The 25854-nt window shown below is 41.7% G+C and overlaps 2 protein-coding genes across 5 annotated transcripts in view; both read right to left on the bottom strand.

Moving 5' to 3' along the window:
• Positions 1 to 22694, bottom strand: part of rasgrf2b (Ras protein-specific guanine nucleotide-releasing factor 2b) — a 45986-nt gene extending 23292 nt beyond the window's left edge. For all 4 annotated transcript variants that reach the window (XM_030417737.1, XM_030417738.1, XM_030417739.1 and 1 more), the window contains exons 1-4: positions 21902 to 22694; positions 5667 to 5773; positions 4065 to 4212; positions 119 to 208 (exon numbers count right to left, since the gene is read on the bottom strand). In XM_030417737.1, the coding sequence (XP_030273597.1) occupies positions 119 to 208; positions 4065 to 4212; positions 5667 to 5773; positions 21902 to 22177 (621 nt within the window). In that variant the 5' untranslated portion in view covers positions 22178 to 22694. The remainder of the gene's footprint in view (positions 1 to 118; positions 209 to 4064; positions 4213 to 5666; positions 5774 to 21901) is intronic.
• A 1312-nt stretch (positions 22695 to 24006) lies between these two features.
• msh3 (mutS homolog 3 (E. coli)) overlaps positions 24007 to 25854 on the bottom strand; it is a 41892-nt gene continuing 40044 nt past the window's right edge. Inside the window, exon 24 of the mRNA XM_030417638.1 lies at positions 24007 to 24495. Within this exon, the coding sequence (XP_030273498.1) occupies positions 24414 to 24495 (82 nt within the window). The 3' untranslated portion in view covers positions 24007 to 24413. The remainder of the gene's footprint in view (positions 24496 to 25854) is intronic.

Raw genomic sequence — 25854 nt, 5'->3', positions numbered from 1 at the left:
GCACGCAAGGTTCGACCCGGTCATACAAGCATACTGTGCACTGTAACATGCTCATAAAAAAAGAAAACACACATGAAGCTCTACCTGGAATGACCTTTAAGAAAAAATGTTCATTTACTTTTTTGATCTTTTTGATATCCGGGTCCTCATTTTCGTGGTAGACGTGGTAAGGCCGCATTCGCTCCTTAGTTTTGTTCAGAGCTACAATCTGTGAAGAAATTCAGTTACAGACAATGTGAGCATAATGCGGATGACTAAATGTCTGCATAAAAGCCACATTACATTGCATTAAAGTCATATTAAATGGAAACAATGGTCTTCTGTGGTGTAGCAGAACGAGATGAGATTTAATTAGCGAGGATGTTATATTCCTAAAGGCACTCGCAGTCATTTGGTATTGTGTACGAGATAGTGATGCAGTGTGTGCTCAGTGAACTGTTGCTGTGTTTGCACCAGATAGACATCAGACTTCCTCATCTCTTTGACAATCTGGTGCTTTCATTCAGAAAGAGACAAAGAAGGGGGAGGGCTGCTATCAGCTGGTGACAGTAAGCAAATCAAGCCTCACATGTGCCCGCTCACCTGTAATGGATTGTAGGACACAGCAGGTACTGAAGAAAAAAGGTATGATCCTCTATAGCTGATATGTTCTATATGTTAGCAGAAACTATTCCATGGAAACAATAAATCAAGGCCTACTAAAGACTTGATCTATTATTTATGACTGTTCTTGTATCATTTTGACTGCCACGAAAAAATCTCTTCATAAGGCAGAATAGTTCAGAAGCCCAGAAATCAAGTGATCCATTTTCTTACTCTGATATAATTAGATTTCTTCTCAGATGGAACGAAAAGGTTATTTCTTCACAAAATATGTTTTTCCAAAATCATTTTATAAATGTGTTAAATATCGTCCAATGAGGTATACATTGTAAATATGGTGACTGCGGGTTGACCTTCGAAATTCGTGTAAAATGTTGTCATTATTACCATTTGAATTGTTTAGTAATGGCCAAAAATGTGTTCTGTGAGGTCACAGTGGCTTGACCTCTGACCGCCAAATTCTAATTAGTTCATCCTCGATTTAAAGTGGACATTGGTGAAGAAATGTGAAGAAATCCTGTCGAGGCGTTCTTGAGATGTTGCATTCACAAGAGGGGGACAGATGGACGTACTGAAAACAAATTAAAAAACTGACATGAAGAAAATGTAAGATCATTCTGGCAAAACCTTCAGTTTCACCTGTTCTTCAGTCATAAACACAGGAGAGAAAACAATTTAAGATCAGACCTGGAAAATGAATCAGCCAAATTTACTTTCTCACTTGTCCTCTCAGTGCTTCTGTAGATGTGACATTTACTTGCAGCAGGTAAGAAAAGCCAGCCATCTACCACATAGTTAATGTCATCTTCCAGGTTTGAAAACACAGGACATCATAAAGGGAAAAAAATACAGACTTAAAATGTTATCGAGCTTGCTCTCGTAGCTTCATTTTCTTATCTTCACTATCATCACGCAAATGGCAGCAGAGAGGAGCCAGTCTGCCAACTGTTGACAGTTGCAGTGGCTAGTTGGTTTAATTATTCATAAACACGGAGCAACACACACACACGAAAACAAACAAACAAGAGTATGCTTTAATGAGATGGATCACCAACTGCACACTGGCTCTCAAAGTCTAATCCTTTTTTCATGAGCAGCCCACTTACGCAGGCAGATGTTTCCTAATATAAAATGTCTTTCGGTCGCATTTTTATGATGAGCAGGGCTCAGTGTGTCCTGCCAGTGAGATATAATCATAATGTGTGGCAGAGAGGGGGGTATACACACCACACTTGTTGCTCTGAGGGAGAATAACAACTAAAAGCAGCATGACGGGCTAATCCAATAACATAGTGTTATTTCACAGAGGCGGCGTATAGAAGCTCAATATTTATACATTATTGACACAGATGAGCAGAGAATTGGAAGTGACAGTGGAGCTGTGATTTATGGAGATGTTAGCAGCTGGTCTATCAAGCAAACAGCTTCCCCTGAGGCCAACCACTGCAGAGAGCAGAATTTAATTTCAATCAAGCCCCTGTACAGTAACAAAAACTCTGCAGTGCCTCCTGGTCATCTATGCCGCACAAAAGAGAACATGTACAAAGGAATCACTTCTCATCTCATACAACATTGACATGAGCAAGTCTGGAAAATTACAGCAAGTCTCAGGTCAGTGATTACATTTTTAAAAAGCAACTGTAAAGCTTTATATCTTACAGATGCATAATTCCTTAATAATGCAACGATGCTGTGTGGGTCAGTTGACACACTTTCCACAAATTAATTCCAATTATTTGGCATCATTGGCAGTCTTTTTACAGGTTTGCGAAATAAGTTCATTCTGGGCAATGATACGTAACAATACGATACAATACAATACGATACGATGCGGTAGGATAAGATACGATATGATACGATACGAACACATACGACAGATACGAAAAAATTCAATATTGATATCAATACATAATATGATAGAATACTATATGGCAAATTAATTTTAACATACAAACAATTGAGAATAACTGTATCCCACTGTTTTGTAAAAAAAAAAAAAAACATTTTCTTTTTCAGGCTTTATCTGTAATTCATAGAAATTATTTGGACTAGATTCCAGTCAAACACAATAAAACATAAAACCAGTTTAATATGGAGCCCTAATCTAAATTAACAACATTTTCTCAGCGGTTTGACAGTGATGTTGAGAGCCAAAGTCAGCTGACCTTTTTTTTTTTTTACGTCAGACAAGATTAGAGCTATTGATCTAATTACCATAAATCAATAACAACCCACTGTCATTTGTGTGTAAGAGAGAATTGCAATTAGTTCTGATTAACACCTTGTAGAGGCTAGTTGTGTTTTGCATGTGAGCGTCTGATTTATCGTGCAGTGACGGCACATCACAAACGGGCTGCGTTCGATAAGCGTGATGGTTTGGCAGCTGTTTGTGAGGACGTTGAGGGGCTGTCTTTATTGAGCGGTGGGCTTCTCCTCCTACACTCAGAAGTAAATGAGGACAGTTCACACCCACTCCTCCTCTGACAGACAACGCTGAGAGAAGGCACACACATACACACGGACACTGCATAACCATAGAGATATGGGCATATGTATCACACAGTGCAGAGACATATACATATGAGTGAGTGCATGACGCCAACTTCATGTATGCATGCTGTATTTCAATGCCTTTAAACAGGCATCAAAAATGACAATGGAGAGTTTGACCACCTGTGCAATGGATGAATGTTTTTGCTTGTGAATGATAAAATACATTTAATTTTTTCGATCAACATTTTGCCAAAATGATGCCTAAAGAAATGCAGTGAAGCAAAAAAATAAAAACAAGAAAGAAGAGGACTGCAAACGAGTAAATGTGGATGTAAACAATGCATGTACAAAGACATTTAACAAATAAGCTTTGCAATAAAAAAAGGAAATTCGTGTAACAATGAGGGTTAACATCAGCTCATCTGTTCAAGGCCCAGTGTGTAGGACTTAGCTGAATGGCTGCAGTTTGCAACTAACTAAACAGGCATGTGCAGCTCCCAACAGAGATGAGAAGGAAATGGCCTGACAGTTCCATTCAAAATTATACTTGTATCGACCTCTGGGGGAAGTAAATGCATTTTAAGTGGCTACAAATCCAGCAGAGGAAGAACAACTCATTATCTAAAGCAGAAGTACATGATTATTTAAAAGAAGGATAGCTTAAGAAGCAAGTCATTAACAACTACACTTCCTCTTCCCATGCTCTGCGCTGGCTCTTCTATATTACATGAAATTCACACATGCACTGGCTTCTGTCTCTGAACCGTGTATCGTATAAGCTTTAAATTGTTTCCTGTGGCTACGCAATTTAAATAACACTCGATGGAGGCAATTACTGAATGCAAAAACATTAAATGGCTATTGCTGAGGAAGTGCTGGCCATTAACGCAGTGAAAGCGTGGTTTGATTTGAAAGTTATCTTGAGGACTATACTGTAGCTTTTGTGTGTGTACACGTGCATGCTGTACCTCTGCTTTGAGCCTCTCGATTTCTGTGTCCTGATCCTCTAGCTGGGTGCGCAGCTGATTGGCAGCCACCTTCTCCGTCTCCACTATCTGTACAAGGTGGATGTATTTCTGCATCAGCACCTCTCGTTCAATGATGATGTCAGAGTAACTGAAAATCAAGAGAAGCCCACAGTTATATACAGAAGTATCAGTTAAATGACAGTAGGAAGATGACATTATATCATAAATATGACCTATTTTCTCAAAGAGCTTCATTCTTTGTGTAATGATGTCCTTAATGAACACAACATCTTTTGGTTAGATTTTGTCTATTCCACAAGATTTTCTGTATTTTTGTCTTCACTTTTCTCACGGCCTTAAGTTGGATGGAGTTGCAGTGAGCTGGGAAGTCATCAAACTACACGTGTCAATGGGAATAACAAGATCGGCAAGCAAAGGGGTCCAAGCCCCTCCGGGCAAGGAAAACATGAGTCTAACCTGCAGAACTACAGGTGTGACGTAACTTGCAGGCCAAGAGCAGATTTTCACAATCCTCAGTGCGAGCTATGGAACCTCAACCTACTGCTGCATCATCTACAATTTCGAACTTTGGGGGGGAAGTACACATAAAAAGAGATGTTTAAATTGCATGTTTTGGTTTAAAGTTTGGCCATTTAATAAACATGCACAGCATTCAGCAGCTAGGGATATAGGACAGTTTCTCTGTTGTCACTGTTAACAAAGACTCCTGCCTGCAGCGCAAGTTCATAGCCTTCACTCATTAGCAAGAACTAACTGCTGTTCTGACTCAAATTATATTAACTGTTTCAAGACATTTTCTCTGTCAAGTGCAAAAACAGGTTTATGGTAACAAAGTGTCACATATCATTATCTTAGATAAGTATAGATGTAGCCAGTTATAGAAATGGGATTAGTATGACCAGAAGAACTGGGGGGAGGGGGGTTTACGACCTGTCAAGCTGAGGAGACTCAGCTGCAGAATGCACAGAGAGGGAAGTCAGACATTCTTTAAAATGTCCCTGAAGAGACTCAAGGAAGAGAGGAGAAACATTTGCATAAATACAAGCACCCACGGTCTCTACATGCCCACACAGTCCAAAGATTAGGTTTAATCAGGCACAATAAGTCATAATAACACCTGTGTAGGTCTTCCACTGGTGTGCCAGGCCTTTTAAATGTACGGGTCTCAGTCTAATGTGGATTTAGAACTATTAGCAGCTGATGAAGCTGAGATTTTATGGCATACCCTATAAAATACAAGCATCAAATGCACTTCATCTTCATCAGGCTGTCTGTTTGAATTCCCACGAGGAATGCAGTTCTTTTCAGGAGACAGCTCAAACTTCAGACCTCAGACGTCTGAGCCTCTTTGTTTATACCAATGAGCAACCGGATCTTGGGGCTTGGATTATGCTGAAAAGAGCTGTATGAATTTTTTTAATTATTTTTTTAAATTTCCCCATTCCCAGTCCCCACCTACTTCAGTTGTTGTGGAGAATGCTGCAACTTTGTTTCACTGCAAAGCCCCAGAAATATTTTGCAGACTATGGAATTTTACTCGTCTTCCCATCGGGCACACTTTACACAATGCTATGTGTGTACCTTGCCTGCTGGATGGCCTCCACCCATTCGTCGCACTCACTCTCTTCCTCGGTCCGCAGCTCCAGAGGCTTCTGTCCATCGTGACCAAACACAATCAGGAAGTAGTGCTGAAAAATAAAGAGAGAAAAGCTGTTTATGTCTGTGACCCTGAGCCCCTTAACACACTTACAACACCGTGCCGAACTTGTCACATTATAGCACGGGATGTTTCGGTTGCTCCTGTGTTATGCTGGCCGCCGCTAATCGGACATATGGCCCAGACATATGGAAACATTGCTCTCAGCTGCATTTGCTTTTTTAACGCTCTTTTCTTGCCCGGATTCGTCCTGTACAACATTTCACAGACCTAACATGAAGCCAGCAGAGCGCACACAGGCAGAGAGAGTGAGATAGGACGGGGGAGGACGGCTGGCCCCCGACACACACGACAGTTATTTGCTCGCTGAAATAAAAACATGGAGTTTTGTCTGTGCCTTCCTTCTCCACCAGCCTATTATCATCACCATCAATTAGCCCGCTCCCCGTCGCTCCCTCTCTCTCTCTTTCTCTCTCATTTCCTGTCTGTCTCTCCTATTATTCTGATAAAAATTTCCTTGTGTATCTGACTTTCAAAACACTTCCCAGCTCTTACACACAGTCACATGCCAACAATTGCAAGCCCAGATACACACACCTACAGTAGAGCACACACACACACACATACACCAGGCATTACGTGAAGTGATAGAGGCTTTTATTCAAATGGTCATGTCCTGGGGCACTGGGTTAGCAGAAGAGCTGCTATTCTTAGTCAGGGAAAACAGAGAAGACTGAGCTCTTGCATGGACTTTCTCTCTTCTCTACTCTTCATGTCATCCAACCACCACTTCCCTCCTCCTCCTCCTCCTCCTCCTCTCTCTCTCTCTCTCTTTGCACTTCACCTATCATCCAACTCCGCCTCCTCTGCCCCACTCAACCAGTATCCTCACTTCTCTTGTTCTCGAGACCCACTCCTCCTCCTCCTCCTCCTCCTCCTCCTCCACCTCCTCCTCCATCCCTTCATACTTTCTACTCTTTGTATCTCCCTCAGTAAGGATTCAATGAACCAAACCGAGTCCAGAGGAGAGACGTTTACCCCGCGGGAGGGTGGACAGGCTTCTTCGTAGCCCCTGCCGTGGGGATGAGCTGGGGAAAGAGTCACCAAGGTTATTGGAACACATACACACACATACAGACCCTCCTCCATCTCCATCTCCATCATCCTTTCCTGGCTTTTTATGTATCTGTCATTCCAATTCACTGGCTGGCTGGATTTTATTACATCAACAATAATCTGCGCTCTAACAGCCTTTGACAGGGAGAAAGAGAGACAGAGAGGGCTCCAGAGAGAGAGAGCAGTTACATAATATTTCTTAACCGAGTACATATCTCTAAATTGTGTCACCACCTAACAAGATAACATTACCATGGTAACGCAGTATCTGACGTGTTTTTGCACTTCCATTTTACACTTTTCAGCACTGCCTCTATTCATTTTATGCTATTACTGATCCATCCTGCAATTTCAGACATGAGAGGGATCGCGCGTCGAGTAGAAAATGAAAATTTAGTTAATGCAGGTTTTAGAGATCTAGAAGGATAATCTGATCCTGTGCTGTCTGCATATATTAAAAGGAACATATAGTGACGGGGCTAACAGTTATGGATTCTTTCAGTGCAGATGTCAGCGCTCACATGTACTACAGCATATCTGCCTTTTATAGCCTCAATCAGGTGAACACACACAAGCATTTTCACACCATGTTGCTGTGTGATTCAGTTGCTTTGATCACACAGAGGTCACTGTCATTATGATCACAAATACTCATTATGCAGGCAGAATGTTCCTTATTATCCTTATTATCTTATTTCAGTCGCCAAAGGGGTTCTCCATCAAAGCAGAACAAAAGATGTCTGCGGGGTGTCGAGAGCCAGGCTGAACCGCGACTCCGCTGCTTAGAGTTGGCTACAGAGTCTGAGTTAGAGTCAGAATAAACACCCGGAGTCACTTTGGACTCCGCTCGGATTAGGAACTGTTTACCGCCAGGAGGAAAGCTCAGACAATACTTTTAAACATTTGGGATCAAAAAGTGTATTTATCTTCACTCCTGTTAATGAACCTGACTGCAGCAGCAATCCACTGAAAGAAGAGAGTCGCTGTGGAGTAAGCAACTGAATTCGCAGAGTTGTCCTGAACTGAACCACATACGCCCTGGGTGTGTCTCTACAGACCTACTCAGGCAGGCCAGTCAGCTATGTACTCTATGATTTTTTCTCATTGGCTCAAGCATCACCCACCACAATCAGAGCCATTACATTTCCATAAGATCAGGCCCTGAAAAAACTGGATAAAGAGCCTGTCTGGTGCCATCACTGTCTGATACTAAGAAGGTACAGTCTACTTAATTATACAAATGTATCAATCATCTAGTCCCAGAGCCTATTTCCAGATATATCTAAAGACAAAACAGTAATAGAGTCACAAGGAGCATGATGAGTGGCAACTGTAAAATATCGCATTGTAGATCTAAATTTGGAAAAATCAGCTTTCTCCATAAAAGACTGTCAACTCTGGAAGACGATACCATCTGAAATCAAAGTAATCACAATAGAGGTTAAGTTCCGGCTAAAAGAAAACCGAGCCGTGCCAAAAATAGCAATCTCTTTGCAACAGTAATAGCGATAAGCTCTCTATTCACACCCGTTATAGTCTTTGTATTGGAACTATGTCAAACTGCATCGTCCCCATTAAATGCAATTCAAAAATACAAATATAATAAAAGGTAGCTGGCTGTTCGGGGCAGATAAACACTGCACGAGTGATGCAAATGAACACGAATTATCCTGCCGTCAACCTTGCTTCACTGTTGACGTATACACCATTAAACAGCCGCAACTACATATGAAAATCTATCTGATGAGACATACTGTTACTCTGTCTACAAATGTTCACGAATGAGGTAATGTTTTAAAGTTTAGGTCACCTTAAATTAGTCTTTTTTGCTGACTTCTCTGTCCCTGTAGCAACCAAAGTGAACTTTGTAGCAACCTTGAGTAAACTGCTCTCTGATATCTCTGGGTTTGAAACATTAGAGATGATATAAGGGCACAACTCAACAAATTATATAACACAGGTCTAGTCATTATAGAGACATTTTAAGGCAGAATAAATACATATACAGTTGAATCTATAATAACACGTCATAATTTGTCAGGTCTTAATCTGTAAAACAGATGTATGTGGACTTACCCTGTGAGGGTAATGTGCAAAAGAGCATCGCAGCATGCCCACAAAGGCAGTGAAGAAGAAGGGCAAGCCAGCAAACATGGATTTAAACACTGCACAATTTAAAATATTCAACAGACATACGTAAACATAAACTCTACAAACCATCCATAAGTAAAGTGCTGAGGTAATGACCAGGAGACCCTCACCAGGATACTTTTCATAATGTACATCTTTTCACAAGTCTTACCATTAATACCTTCTACTTATTCAAAGTTGTCGGTTTAAATACCAGATATATTCTGATGCTACTTTTATGTTTATATTCCATTTTACCCCCACTGGGTACTCCCTCTATGTGATGCAACAATGACCTACTTGCACCCAGGCAATCATTAAAGTTTAATGGCACCGCATCCTTTGCAAAAGATTTTGCATCACACTGGACCACACTGCGTTGAAAACATCCACAGTGCTTTACAATAAAAAACACGCTGTCACTGTACTGTGTCCTCATTAGCTGAAAACGAAGCTTCCAGACTCTACAGTACCATTCAGGACTACCGGCTCGCTCTCCCTTTCATATCGCCTCAAATGTGCCCCTCCTTCCCTCAGGGCCTTCACTGTACTGTAAGAAATTTCATTTAAACAAATAAGGACAGAGAGGAACAGCAAAAGAAACCAAAAGGCCGGGAGTCTTTTCTACTCGCTCACTCTTTGTGTCACCAACGACCGTTTCACCACTCACCTGAAACTTTTTTTCTTTTTCGCCTGACACGAGGAACAGCTATTACAGAAAATGAGTCTGTGAAACTGACAACATGACACAAGAGTGTGTTTTACCACCACTGAGCGAGACTCAGGGACAATGAAGGGCAGCAAATTTTATTATTCAGAAGCAATTTCAGGTCAGTCATTTAAAACTGCCTGCTGTGAAAGCAGAGGTGAAGTGTGACAGGCTCTTGAAACAAAAAGAAACAATGTTTCTGCTGTTCAACAAAGACTGAAAATCAGGAAACACAAGCATTTACGTCATCGGGTTCATGGTAGCACTGATGGAATATTCTCTGCGTTATTACAGATTAAGGAGTCGAAGACTAAACTGGACTTGGGGGTAATAGATTCATTAGGCAAACGATGGCACAGGGATCCAGAAATACTCGTGTGTTATAAATATTTAAAAGCAGAGATGACTGAATCACTGTTGGGATCCACTGATGAGTAGGGCCTGGAATAGCCACTAATGATGCAACACTGCTGTCTGCTTTGGCATCTGCACTGATGAGAGGCCAAGTTGTGTTGTACCCGACTACAGATGGACCCGATTTTTCATAATTTTTTTTTTATTTTTTCCTCGATTCTCACTCGCAGCCTTTTCCCAGCGACTGGCATTTAACTGCTCTGATGATATCAGCGGGTAGAAAGACACACGGACACTGAAAGAGTTAAAGGTTTGTTCCCCACTGCAGGGCTGGTGGAATAAAAAGAAACTGCACAGTCACAACGAGCGCATTTAGTGTGTGTAGCAACGGAAGAGAACAGATTGGAGGTGCTTCTTTTCTGACGTTTACGTTCCTCCTCAAGATGTACATACATTTGCCTCACCGACCTGTGAGCTTAAAATGTTTGCCAATTTTTTCTTAAATGCACGCTATACAGTTATGGATCTTTTGATGTATGTTTCTCTCTCTCTCTCTGGGTAGTCATTTGTCTCCATTTATTTCCCACACAGCATGAAAACCAGTGGGAAATCTCTTAAAGACCCTGTAGCCTAAACCTTGCAGAGGTTTTTTCAGTTACTCTGGCTAATTAGCCCCTTAAATCAAATGGTATCTTGGAGCCCATCGATTTAGCCTCTGGGAGCAGCAGACATTGTTTGGGGGCCTTTGGGTGCGTTCAGCGGACTTCCGCATAACAGATATTTGGGCCGAGACTTCCCTTTCTCTGCGTCCGTCACTGTTCACATGGATCAGGCAACACACAGTACATAAAAACTTGCTTGAGCTGTTTAATATATGCTGTTGTTAATGTGAGGTTCCACTATTGTGTCAGTGAAACCAGCGTGTGTGTGTTTCACAAGAACATCAAGGCGATGTCATAAATGTTGGCCTCACTATGTGTGTATTTGATTTGCATACCAAATCAGCTGGATGATAATTTGAACTTCTTCTTAGCAGAAACAGTTTTGTCTCTGCGATCCCACATGTGCTGATTACAAGGTAAAAAAAACTAAAATCACTAACAAGCAGCTTTAACACAATGGGCTCCACTGGAGGCTGGTGTATAACACGGCTCCACCTTTGTGCTGCCGTGTTGAACCAGGGACTGCTCAGCGATCATGAGTCCCCGAGGGTGATGATTACCATCACAGGGAAACACAACAGAGAGCAGACCATGTTCGTGTGTGTGTGTGTGTGTGTGTATGTGTGCATGTGTGTGTGAGAATGACACTACAGTGGGAACATATATAATTTATGAAACTCCCGTAGGTGTATGTGGGAGTATATACACCAAATGTGTTTCCTTTAGAAGAACAGAAGACAACAGAAGAAAGGATACTACTAAAGAACCACATGTAGTAATCGTGAGCTCATTTCAAACCACCTGTTGTTGGCAGCTCTCAGGTGGGAACACAATGTCTGAAACATATCAGCTGGAGATTATCGCTGTGGTAATAAACAGAACCTTTTTGGCTTTCATGGGAGGCTGAAACTTCCTTGATCATATGCATACAGCTGGTTCGGAATTTCCATGTAGAGCTTTAATACATATCATAGCCCATTTTAAGGATGAAACCAGCTACTAAAACAATAAAAGTCATTTGTGAGAAGAAGCTTTAGAGGGATAAATAACAGAGAGGGGTATGGGTTCACTTTCTCCACCCACCAGTCTTCTGGATCAGACTCACAATCTGCTCCCCTCCTCTTTATATTCCACTCATTTCTCAGCTCCTGTCGTGCTCCCACAGGGGCACTAATGTCCTTTTTTCTGCCGAATGTAGCTTCATAAAATTCTCCAAGGACAAGAATAAAGAAACGAGCGTCCATTGACATGAAAGGCTTGTGCAATCAATATTTAACCCTTTAGCATAATTTACTGTGCTGTAGACTCTTACCTGCACACCTGTGCATCTACACACTGTATGATAACACCAAAAATGCTTAATACATTTTGTAAAATGTGTTTTTTCTTTGCTTTTTTGCCCACACGTATATGGGATCAATACACATGTTTGTTTTATGAGACTTTCCTGGAAGCAACTTTTATCCCCAGGGTGGTTGGAGGGGGCGGATGCTTAAGGCAGGGATTCGTGGAGTAGCCTTCCATTCCAGCCTTCAGGTGTTTATGTGCTGTAACGCCAGAGAGGAAATGTATGTCATAAATGTAATGTTACAGGGAAGAGAGGGGGGAAAGAGAGAGAGAACCGAAGTCTCTGGTGAGTGCTGAGTTTAGTGAGAGGTTGACCCGAATTTAAACACACACACACACACACACACACACATACATACACCCTTGGTGCGTGCTGTTGCCTGCTAGATTACTACTGCTGCACAGTAATCAGGCTGTTATGGGCAAATTAACACTCGCACAAGTAACGCACATAAACACCAACGATCTTGTGGTCAAACTCGCGTGAGTATCACAGGGGGAGAATTCCTTTCATTAGTGGTGAATGCCATTTAACAACCACCATTGCTGAGAGTGACTCACAAACATTCACGGACGAGGTAATGTTTGAATGTTTTATTACTGTTACATTTAGTAAAGCTGTGGATTTATCTGGGTTTGAACATGGTTAGAGGTACAATATTAGGTATAATGTAAGTATAGAATTCAACAGAATATATAAAATCTACAAATCATATCTTGAAAGGAATGGTTCAACATTTAGGTAAACAATGTTTTTGCTTTCTCATCTGTCATGTCTTTATGGTAAATATTAAGCTGGGGCCAGCTGCCAGTTAGCTCATCTTATCATAGATCTGGTTGCCTGCCAACTTCACGACGACAACAACAGCCAGGATCATTTTCTTTTCCTTTTTTTTTTATTTACTTAGCAGCTGGATTTGACAGTCATTTTTCCAGGTTCCAGTTATGCACTTGGGGCCAAACCACGATAGTTTGGACCAATCAGCATCCTGTGAGGAACTACAGGCAGGTAGAGGCGTGACTTTAGTGTTAGTGTGACAACTGCAAGATAACCGACTCTGATTACATGACCTAACATGACAAAAAGAAAGTACATGACAGGTGATGGTAAATGTGGCAGTTTTGACATGGTTCATCCTCTCACTTCAGTTTGAATTGCCCTCTTTGTATATGTCTTGTCTCCTTGAGGCCCATTCTGTAATTTCAAAAGTCAAAAAAGCGTTTCCTCACTTTCGACCACAAAAACAGATTTCTAATTTCCTGGAGACTTGTCATTGTGAAGAGACATAAAAACATTAATCCGACTGCAGCAGCAGCAGCATTTTATGTAACCACTGAATTCAACTAATGATGTACCAGCTAATGTGACAATCACTGAATCAACATCCCACATCCTGCTGTTTCTTCATTGCCCTCCATGCTGTTCACTTCCTCCCATGAAGTTCTTATTACAAAGTATTTCTCCCTCTCTCTCTCACACACACGCGAAACACTCACACATCTCACACACGTACACACTGTATTAAAGTATACTAATAACTGTTGTAGCTCCCTCAGAACGCTCTGATCTGGGATTACCTGTCGGTTTATCAGGAGATTAAACAGTCTGTTCCCCTCCTCCACTTTCACTGCTGTCCTCTGACTCAAAATAAAAATAAAACGTATACACACATATTATAGCCTATCTGGCAATTATGGCAATTATCAAGCTTTTTCTCCCATCTTGCACATTTGTTGCTCCGTCACTGCAATTGTTGGGGAACATCCTGCCGCCTTAATGCAATAGATGGTGGATTGGAGAGTTTGTTCGACGACTCCCACAGTGCGACGGCAGAGGAGTCTAAACACAACGTAAATCAGTTTTATTATGTGCTTGAGAATTGCCAGCGTGCCAGCAGCAAAAAGGCACATGAAACCACTTGACAATCCAATTACCTGACGCCACAGGTTATTTCATACACTCCTCATGGGACGTGTGTGTGTGTGTGTGTGTGTGTGTGTGTGTGTGTGTGTGTGTGTGTGTGTGTGTGTGTGTGCGTGTGTGTGTGTGTGTGTGTGTGCGTGTGCCTCACTGTACCACCACTCATCATCAGCCCCTGTAGCCCCTCGCCTCGGGGGCAACACCACAACATGTCAGCTCCACTGACATATCACTTCATAAAGTTGTTGATGTGGTTAACAAGGGAGCAAACAGTACTGTTGCCCCATCAAGCGGACATTAAAATGATTAACAAACATGCTCCAGTAGTATGTTCAACAGATAGTTTCTCACTTTGTCTGTCTGATGTTTGGTGCTGCGCAGGTAGTGTACATTGGATTCACACAACTTTTTTTTTCTTTTAAGTAGCTGAAGAGAACTTTAGAGAGCCGGTTATGATTCTCTTTGGGTCGCTACAAGCAAGCCCCTTCATCATTTGTTCTATTCTAATATGAAATAATTCATTAGTGCAGCGATAAAGCAATAGTTTAATATTAGGGGAATACTGTTATCCACTTTGTTGAGAGTTCATTTTGAAGATTGATACCATGCCAGCACATTAGGGACAGAGCTACCACTTGGAGGTAAGTAGCCTTGCATAAAGACAAGAAGTGGAGAAACATAGTCAGACTTACACAATGTAGACTGTATGTATAAGCAGCATAGCCGGCTGCTTGTTACCATTCCTCTCCACTTAAGAACTTCATGCTGAAAATGGCAAGTTACCTTTATCCTAACCTGGGGGCCATCAATAATGGAACAGTGATTGGTTGGGGTTTGGCACAAGGTATCTTTCACCATCACCAATTGGTAGTCACCACCCGCAAGGGGAGATGGGATAACAATGGCAGTGTCAACAACACGAGCAGTACATGCTGCTGCATGCGACTTGCCTGAAGACCCCCCGCTGCGTAAAGCCCCTTTTGGCGGTTGGAGATACAAACATTACTTTGAATTTGTTGAACGTAAGGAAAATAACTTGACTGTAAGGTGCACACTTGCCCGTGTTGGAAACTTCTCTCCACCGCTGCTAACACTACCTCAAACTTAACGAAGCACCTACAGAGACAGCACGCACACACAAAGCTTGTTGCTAAGGAACCGTGGAGCAACATGAATGAGACGCCAAGCAAGCAGCCAAATATATAGATATTTTATATATGTTTTATGTACTACTTGCTCTATGTTCTATAGAGCAGATAGAAAGCATGTAACGAGTAATATAACTAGTAATGTAACTAATTACTTTCTTCAAGGAGTAATCATGTAATGTAAGGCATTACTATTTTTGAGATTAATGTGTAATATATTTTTTGACTTTTTTGAGTAACCAGCCCCAACACTTGTCCTGGACAGCTGGCCTGTCTGCTCTGCCTAACAAACCCAGAGACACTGCAGCTGCTACTGCCAAAGAGTGTGTTTACAGAGGAAACTACAGATACCAACTCACTGTATCAGCTCCACTGCTGGTTCTTTTAAAATCCAAGTGCAAAGACACAGACACATTAACACCACACAACCACTGGACATACAGATAGGAAATAGCTCTAGCTAGCCAATTCTTACTTTACTTGTGGTCTGATCTGTGGCCCACTGAACTCCCTCTCTTCCTCCGGCTGTCCAGCGGACTCCAAGGCACCAGGCGGTGTTTGAACACAGGAGGAAAGCCGAGCACAGACACCTGGCCTTGGCACAGGCCCAACTGATCTCCTTCCCTGTTGTTGTCAGTGGACTGCCAGGGCCACGAAAACCGCTCCTTGTTTTTTCTCAACTTCTACCGTAGCAAACCTTAATGGATCATACAGCACGGTGTACCAGGACCATGGTTTATGAAATGACAGATATAAGCCAATCAGAGGTAGAGTTCAAAGAAATGCTGTGGGATCCATAATATTGCATTGCTCATTGTACTTTTCTTTCCTTTTGCAGGATTCAGCCATTTAATGCCACGGTTCACCTCCCCATCTGCAAGGGTTTCACCAAGACAGGTTCCCCCTAATGCTGTTTTACAGGGGCGTTTCTACATCTTAAGCTTTGCACCACAAAGACGATTGTGACTGGTTTAAAGGGAGAAGAAAAAGTAAATTCAAGGTCTAGCTATGTAAGACCTGAGGAAACTTGGCTGGTTCCCCTCAAATTACAAAACGTTTCCATCCAGTCCTAAGGTGCAATAGTTTATCCATTGGCCTAACTCTTCTTTGCAGCATCTTGCCCCCACGGTGACACGGATCTGATACTGAGAACAGTATTGGTCTTCTCTAACTGTCTAGAGTAAAGCAAGTAAGCATCTATCCCCCAATGTTGTACTTCCTCCTTTAAAGAAGCCTTTTTTCTATACCAGGAGTACAAGTAAAAATATAAAATCCACCCTGCTCGCTATCCATTCTTTGATTAGTGCTGTATTTCAAACACAGGCGACAGATTTAAAGGCAGACGCCAGTTTTGAATTCTTATCTGACACTAATGAGGTCCATTATGGTTCTAACACTTGGCAGAAAAGCTTAGAGGAAAACGAAAAGCAGTCTGCACAGAAAAGCAGCATCAGACTCTGGGAATACAAGGAGACTTGGTTCCTTGATGAAGATAATTAGCGCGAGCAACAGAAAAAAATGTCTCTGTGAGGGGCATTTAGAGCTGGAGGAGCTTTCTAATGAGAAATAGTAATAATGAGAAGTACATACACACAAACACACACAAACACACACACAAACACACACACACACACAAAAACGTAACAGGAAGTCAGCACTGACACTTCAACTCTAAAGTGTCACCCCACCTTTTTTATGCATCAACTTCAATGAGGAAGGACACTGATGAAAAGAACCACAATGTGCCTTTAGCTCAAGGAAAAAACTTTATTAAAGCCACCGCTGCCAGATCAGACAGTACGGAAAGAATCTCTCCCATGTTGAAGCTCCTAATGAAAGCTCCTGTTGCACTGTTCTACCGCCTTGTGCATTAGACACGGATGGAGGGAAGGTCACAGGTATTATCCCCAGAGAGGCCAATTTGTCCATCCCTCTTAGAAGCATCTTTAATTATGATACTTAGTATTAAACTCTACAAAGAAGAAAGCTGAACATCCATGTCTTAGAGTAAAGATATTTCTGACTTTTTAATTTACTCTCATTCTCACACTGGAGCATCTGTTAAGTTATGTATCGTGGTCCCGAGGTGCAAAAAAGGCATCTAAAAATAACTCAGCAAAAATGAAAATATATCAGGAACACCAGAACGAAAACATATTATATGTTTCCTCCTTAATAAATCATTAAGACTGGTTTTAATTACACATGAAATGCCATCATACATAAATCAGATGGTTAGCAGTGAATCAAACTTTTTCGTTGAAGTATACAAAATGATCTGGTTGCATTTAGTTTCGGACAAAAACAGTAAAAATATCAAAATGACATGCTGTTTAAATTCTTTTCTTTTTTTTTTTTACAGTACATGTTTCAGTTTGCGTGCGCAAGGTGGACAGACAAAATAATGTCGCTATTTCCCAACTTGTACGTGAGTAACATCATTGGCATCCAATGAGAATAAAAAATGAGCAAAATAGAAAAATCCATACCTTTCAGAAATATAGTGTTTCACGCACCCCAAGGCCGCTACACTGAGCCTCTTACTAAGACTGAACTTTTGTTTCAGTACCAGTTGATCATGTAGTCTTGTGTATTTTCACCGTTTTCACACTTAGATAGATGTTTTTGCAGCAGGAGCAGCCCGCTTTGAATTTATGTTGATCCAAGTAAGATATGGATTTACAATTTGCTTACTCACCCTTTTTCTCAGCAACAAACACACACACACACACACACTTACACATAGTGGCAAGCTACCATGATGTGGGGAGGTTCAGTCAGATCAACATAATCATGTGGGCAGGAGGAGCCGAGTCATTCCATATAAACTGTTCAGTTTCGGTCCCCAAGTCTAACAATATCGTTATCAACTGCTGAAGACACTCTATATTCAAGTGTTTTTATTAGCATGAAAAGGGAAAATGTCATAAATTTATTATTTTCAGCTGTTTTCTGTTAAAGTTCTCATGTCTGTTCTCACCATTCCTGGCACTCATGTGAGGTAACACTTAATAAATATTGCATAAATCAACAAACACCTGCAGATGAATGGCAAGCTGCCATTTATTCCTTATTTGCATTTGTATGTATTAATATTCTGATTGTGAAATCGACATTTAAAATCCAAAATATGAAGATGGTCTGCTTTGAAAACAAGGCATTATTATTTATTATTTTTAGGGAAAATTGAAATGATGTAACAAATTAAAGCCGATATCTAGGAATTATCAGCCTACTATGTGACTGAAAGGAAGGGATGATTAGTGTTTCTTGCTGACAGATTCTCCCTCTGTCTTAAGTTAGATCCATAATAGATAATCAATCAGGGAAATAACAGGTGTTTGACTGAACCATGAAATCAGAAACAAACTAAATGTGAAACTTGGAAGTGGTTGGGTTCACTTCAGTTTAATCTGTTCTCTGTCTTCACCCCGGCATGAAACTCAAAACAAATCTTGTGATGTATCAGATCAGTCCAATCAGCTGCAGCCTCCAATCAATAACTGAAATTCAATAATGGGGCGTGTCAGACAATTAAAATACTTCTATGTGGGCTGTTGTCAAGTACCCTCACTAATCACTCCTCAGGGCAGAAGTAAGAGCTGTGGGACTACCTGCAAGAGCGCGGACTTCCCTTTCAAGCAAGGACTGGGGAGCGAGGAAACATCAAATAAGAGACATGAGATGGACCAGAATCCAGTTGCTGTTGGGTTTTGATCTTCTTTCAGAACATATTTTGGTTCATCTTTTTTCTCTGTCAAGCATAACATATCTACTCTGTCATGCGAAAACAAGGGAAAAAAACTGTTTTTAGTTAAATTTTCAAAACGAAAGCCTACATTCTTGTTGTTTTTAATTCTGCTGCATCCAACATATTGTTTTCCTCCCCCCTGCCACTTTATTCATTTAAAACTTTAACTAGGAAATGGAGGGAAAACAGTGATGAGGCCCCCTTTCCTTACAAGAGGGTACACAGAACTGTTTCCTACAAAAAACTAAACAAACCCTGCCTTTAATGACGCCCCTTCTGATTTGAGCTGTAATATTTTCGTTGGCAAATTTAAACAAGCCTCTGTAGCTGCATTGATTTGCGGATCCGGGCTCTGGCACATGATATAATAATGTGCCCAACCTCTGGACCTACAAAGTCCTACAAAGGCGGTAATTGGCTCGTTTATTTCTACAGCCGCCTTTCAAGAAAGCAACACCGGGGCCCCTGAATCGCTCAGCAGAATTGGACATATGTGTAGTGATCTGGAAACAAGATGCACTGTATGGTATAGTCATCTCCCCTGGTTCATGGCCTCTCATGAACTGTGCCTCTCTCTGTGATCAATAACCCACCAGACGCCTGACGATGGGGGGGAGGGACGGTTTGGCAATTATATGCAGCTTAATCTACGGGCCTTTCACACACACGTCCGCATCAGCAATACAGGCCCGCAGTCGCTGTGGAAACCATTCAGACCTGTGTGAATGCTCTCCAAATTATTTGAAGGGTTTGTGTCTATCTGAGAGTACAACAGGGAAAGTGAGGAACAGTAGCTGTGTGTTAGTCGTGTAGCTGCATTGTGGCTCATTGTGGGGGTGTGATACTGCAGGTTGCTGGCAGACTCACTCGACTGCACAGAAAAAGCAGTGAAGAGCGAGATGGAAAGACGGAAGGCCTTCTCGCTCTTCATCCTACCAAACCCCTCGCTTCAAGGAATAAAACCAATGCACGATCGGACCGAGCACAGACAATTTTGATCATGTAAAATGTCTTCATCATTTGTTTTTTTTCCCCTCCTGTGTGCATGGCTATGCAGCTAAACAGTGGCATGGCAGTGCACGAGGTTTCAGCTGAGGGCAGATTGAAAATAACCCTAATTAAACATCACAGCTGTAGAGTGAGAGTGAGACAGATGGGGAGAGAGGGAGCGAGACAGTCAGTGTGAGTGTGTTGTAAAAAAAAAGAGGAGAGAATAAAACATAATTGCCAAGCTCAGGAGCAGCCGAACAGACAGGTTTTGCACATCAGCGGCAACATGACACGTTATTTTGCCCTGAAAAAGAGAGCTTTGCCCTCCTTTCCTCATCGTTAAAACGACTCCATCACAGAAATAAAGACATGAACTTCATGCTTTATATAAGACTTGATTAAAACCATGCTGTCCATCTGGAATGAATTGTCTTTACACATACTGTACAGTTAAAGAGAAAGTGGATGGGAGCCTGTGGAGACAAATATCTTCTGAGTGATGATGATTGGAGGCTATTTTTTCAATATTTCCATATTCTCATATGATAAATTGTGCAACTGTCTCCTTAATATTTGCACAAACTGTAAAAAGTCAATGCTCTCCACTGTATCCCCCCCCCCTGCATTTTGATGGGCATGATGCCTGTGCACACACATGCACACAGTCCCTGAAGCCAGCAGAAAACTGGGATCAGAAACAGAAATCATTCTGTTTTCTCTCTGATTACTTCCATGGAGAGAAGTTTCTTTGTAATATCACAAAGATTTGATTTGATTTTCCTGATACAACACTCGGATTGATGACACACTTGTGACCAATGCACGAGCAGTTTCTTCTTTTCTCAATGAAATGCATGTGCGGATGGTAATTCAAATGTTTCCTAGCAACAGGATCGACCGAACTGTTGGAGCAACAGTGCTGAGGCAACTTCAAGGATCTCAGTCACCAACATATTCAACCACAGTGTTTCCCTGCATGCCCCTGCTTCAAAGTCATGAAGCGCTCCCCTTTTTCGGCCCAGCAGGATTCAGCAGTGGGTCGATTTTTACGGATAAAAGTTGAACAAACATGCATTACTTAAACTCGCAGAGCTTCCAGTTCAAATGTCAAGGATCTTAGACACACTGCAGTGTCTGTGTGTGAGCTATAACCACGCAGCATCATTTAGATGTAAAGACAGTAGTTTTATTGAAACGATGGATCAAGAAAAGAACAACAACCTGTCGCTGCACTGCTGTAGTTGTTTCCCACATCAATCAAAATGAGTTTGACTTTGGGCTGTGAGGAAAATTCGACCTTGTTTTATTAATCCACGTGAGGTGATGTGCAGAAGGATTTGATTTATGATGAAAATGTGACACACACTCTACAGGTTGAAAATCAAGTGCACTCAGTGGCTGCATGCAGCAAATTTCACGACCTTGGAGAGAAAAAGAAAAGCTGCTCCAAAGCAAAGTAAAAGAGAGAAATAAATGCAGAAACCTGTTTTTTTTTTAAATCTTATTTTAATTGGAGAAGGGACATGCTGTGGGGAAGCTCTGTCTCTCTCCGACCAGCAGGCTCTCATTTGCACATCTGAACCTTTGGGGGATCGTCACCCGCTCAGGGGGGAGATGCACTAGGAGCTCTGTGCTGTGCAGGGCTTGGTGAAGCTGCAGAGAGCGGAGAGGCTGAGCTGTTGCAGACACTTCAGTGTGATGCTGCATGAGCCACTTGCTCTTCTTACATGGGCGTCTGTTTGAGCGTGATGAGGCCATTTGATCTCGTACCTTTTATTATCATGTATAGTAAAGAAAGTTATGTGAAAGGGTGATGAACAACATAAATCTCTGTGGAGACCAGAGTTTCTTAAAGAGACAACATATTAGCTCACAGAAATGTGTCTCTGTGGTGTCTTTTATTATGTCATAACAGTGAGTGGCTGCACCAGAATGATGTCATTTGGGGAAGTTGTATCATCAGATAAAAAAAACAATGTGGGAGCTTTGGCTCGCGGCAGACCTCAGCTCAGCTCGTGTCAGACCTCTCACCTGTTTCTCCAGCGCTTCCTTCCCAGTGGTGGACATCTTTGGCGCCGGCGCGCGCTCGCAGGTGCATCCCTCCAACAGGTAAATCCCGGCCGGCCGCGCGCTCTGCTCGTTCTCGAAGTAGAACAGGACATTCTGGTACAGGGCGAAGAACTTCTCGTGCCAACGGCTGTTCTCCGCCGTCTTCTTGCTCAGGTATCCGCGCTTAGTCCCCTCTTTACGCGCGACCAACGACAGAAACAGCGCGTGCCCTTCGTTGTAGCGGACGCTCTTCTGCATTTTTTTTTTTTTTTTTTTTTTATATCTCGTACGGTTTTGGAAGAGAGAAGAAGGGAATGGAACAGTCGGAGTTTTCACCGCGAGCCCATGGTCTTCGGGGTTGCTTGTAAACTTTCCCACCGGGAGACGCGCGGCTCAGCGGCGCCGTGGCGCACGGAAAAGTTGCCCCGCTGACGGGAGCGCTTCTGCAGAGGAACTCATAGTGAAGATGCCCGAGTCCCACAAGCACTACAATCAATCCATGCTGCTCGCCAAAGAAGCGCGCTTCTATAGATAAACAACAACTCACAAGCAGGAGAAAGCGAGAGGCGTGTCGCGCACAAGGGGGAGAACCCTCAAGTGGACAGACAATGACAGCATCACACACCCGATAAACTATAATCGGCTTTGGCAGTGGTTAACTCTCTCTCTCTCGCACACAAACACTCACGCCCACTAGGTCTCTCTATCTTTCTCCCTCTCTCTCAGTGGTGCGCGCTGATCTTGGAGTTGGCGGAATTAAAGGCGGAGCGTGAGTTGGTTGTGTGTGTGCGAGTGCGAGTGTGTGTATATGAGAGAGAGAGAGAGTGAGAGACAGAAATGTAATGCAGATTTTTCTCAGTGGAAAATGTGATTTGTTTCCCTTTCATTAATGGATGAATGGATGGATGAGGGGGAAAAAAAGGTTTAAAACAAACAAACAAACAAAAAAACAATATTCAACCTTAGAAACTGAAACAAGTCCAGCTGTCTACAATACAGCTCTTAGAATTAGCATGACCTGGACGACTGAGAACCGACTGAGAGCAACACCTGGTATAAGTCAACAATTGATGACCTTTTCATGTCAAAGTCAGCTGCCTTCATGGTTTCTGCACCACAAGCAGAAATGATGCAGCATTAATTTAAAGGCACTACTTAGAGCTCTCATTTCCTGTTGATTCTGGTGACCCCTGTGGACAAACGTGGAATCATCATTCAGTATAAATTGAGGAAGATCAATAACCAATTAAGAGTTCATTGTGGTGCATTTAATAAAGGTGAACTAAAATTTAACAAATCACTGTCTCTTTACAGACAAAATATAAGAAAAGAAGAGTTTGGAAAAAGTAGAGCTTAAGCCCAATACTGTTTTGTGGGGCCAGTGCTAATATCAACATTAGGGGGTGGAAAATTCTGATGTTGATATATCAGCCGATACAAAAAAAAGTTTGTGTATCATCCCTCAAATGTGGTCAGACTGGTGACAATTGTTGTTGTACACATGATCCGACATTAATACACAAGATATCTGTCATATGTGCTTTTAATTTTTGTCCTCAAAACGGCAAATCAAATGTTAATCATAAAAAACACGATGATAAGTAATGGAGGAAGGATATTGTTTTGACGAAAGTAACATAAGTGCACTGAAACAAATAACATCATAGAGAATTCAATAGTTTCGAATTACCCCGACCATCTGTCTCTGAATTATAATTGTCAGCAATGACTTAACATGCGAATATCAGAGAACATACGATACTGGTCGATACCGATAGTGTCAGGGCAATATTGGTCAACCAATATATCCATTTGACTCAAGTTACCAGAGGGAGTTGAGTGAAGTCTGATAAAATGCCTCAAGTAATGTCACTTTAGTCAACGTCTGTTGGGACTGAAAACTACAACTTTAAAATGAAAAACATCTGGTGTTGTGGAGTTACAGAGAAGTGAGCTGACCAGAGCTTTGTAGCCTGCTCCTCAGGCCCTCGACTGAGGCTGCGTTAGCTGCAGAACATACATGAGTTGACAATCAACCTATCAGAGGTCGAGCTGCAGGTGATGTGGAAAGAAGACAGAATCTCTCATTATGGTGCATCAGTTACGATCTTTTTATTAAACTGTCCATTGTGACTTTGACAAAGTTAAATGAGTGTAATACTAAATCTGTGGAGTTCTTTTTTTTAAGTTCAAAGAGCAGAAATGTTTTAAATTTAATCACCAAACACACTGATGGTGGGTAAAATCGCAGTCAGTTGTTATTTAATGTTGCAACAAATACAGTACATGATGACGGTGATAACAGAACCTGAGATGGTTAAAATTCTCCTCACACATATCGACAAGGAGAGCAACAACAACCATTCTGCTCTAATCATTGTGGAGTCCTTTCTGAAACAAGTTTCTTCTTTTTCTTTGAGAGTGCTCGTTCACTGTTCGCTGTTCGCTCAGTTCTCTCTTCTTCTTCTTCTTCTTCTTGTGCATGTTCTGACAGTCAAGAGTTTGCCTGCAGCCACTCCATGAGGGTCGATCTGTCCGAGATCCTCCAAAGATCTGAGAGAAGCTTCTTACTCCTCCTGGAGAGACCAAAACAAAGACAATGCAAATGTTGACGGGACGTAATATCGCATACGAAACTATTGTACTTCCTCACATAACCCCACACGTGCTGAGCCTAAATACATTGTACCCTCACACACAACTGTGTGCGCGTGAACAATAAAATCCCTGTTCTCAATCTCCGACCAGCAGCTCGACTCCTCTGTGTACCATTATTGTGTGCTCAGCGCAGCTTCGCTCCAACAAAGGACAAACATTTCATATAAGGGGGATTACATTGATAGAGAGGTATGGCTCTGTGTGTGCGTGTGTGCTGACAGATATTTCATATGGTCAGGATTACATAGGAAGAGGCTAAGCAGCACTCATCCCCCCAGCAGGATGTCTGTTATAGAACGAGGAGACGCCGTGTACAAATTTACAGAGATATAAGACTCGGATTTGGAGAAAGTTCAACATGTTGACACTTTGACAGCAAAAGACAAAGGATTCGCGAAATTTCTGCTTCCTAACTCAATTGGAAGTGGAACATCTCTGCCTCACAGTGTGCAGGTCATCCTATTAGTAAGAAATCAGCATTAAAACACATTTTCTTTTCCTTCCCTGTTAGTGTGTGCTCATGAGAAGATAAATCAGCCCAGGTAAAGTAAGCTTTGGAACCCATGGGAGGAAACATGCCATGAAAACAACAGACAAAAGCTGTTACAGCAATTTGGTTTGAATCGACAATTCCAGCACATGCAGCATATATCGATTACATATTTCAGTTTGTAATCCGATTAGGAACGTTCATTTTCAGAAATTTCATTAAAGGATTTATAAAACTGTATCCTGCACCACAACTTCTGATTTGCTAGGTTTTTTTTTTTATGTTTGATGCTGAACTGAAGTTCAAAGGTCGCGATGGCTGCATCCATTTGAGACATCACAAAGTTTCTAAATACATCTAAAATGAAGTTGAAACAAAACCTTTTTTTTTTAAGACAAACCGACTCAGCTAAAACTGGTTTTACACGTCTCAGCATCAAACATGACAAACTGTTTACAGCAGAAACCTTCCTGTCATAAACGTGCTTGCAGGTCGCTCTTTCTTCCTCTGTAAAACTCCTTGATGTCATCAAAGTCTGAGCTGCAGAGCTAACCTGTGCCCAGCTGTGCCCACCAATGAAATCACTTGATTTAGTGTCAGTGGAGCTGCTTTGAGTTTTATTTCTTCATAATATAGGACTCTTGACTTTGTTTGCACCTTAACATTGTTTAAGCAATTCTCAAATTGCAAAGAAACAACATATTTTAAGATCTGCAAGAGGGTTTAAAGGGACATTCCAGCAGTATTTAGGATGTAACTTTTGAAAAGTTGGAGGACTTGTGAAGAG

The sequence above is a fragment of the Sparus aurata genome, chromosome 5, assembly GCF_900880675.1.
Source record: "Sparus aurata chromosome 5, fSpaAur1.1, whole genome shotgun sequence".
NCBI lineage: Eukaryota > Metazoa > Chordata > Actinopteri > Spariformes > Sparidae > Sparus > Sparus aurata.
This window is presented reverse-complemented; position numbering and strand designations above follow the sequence as displayed.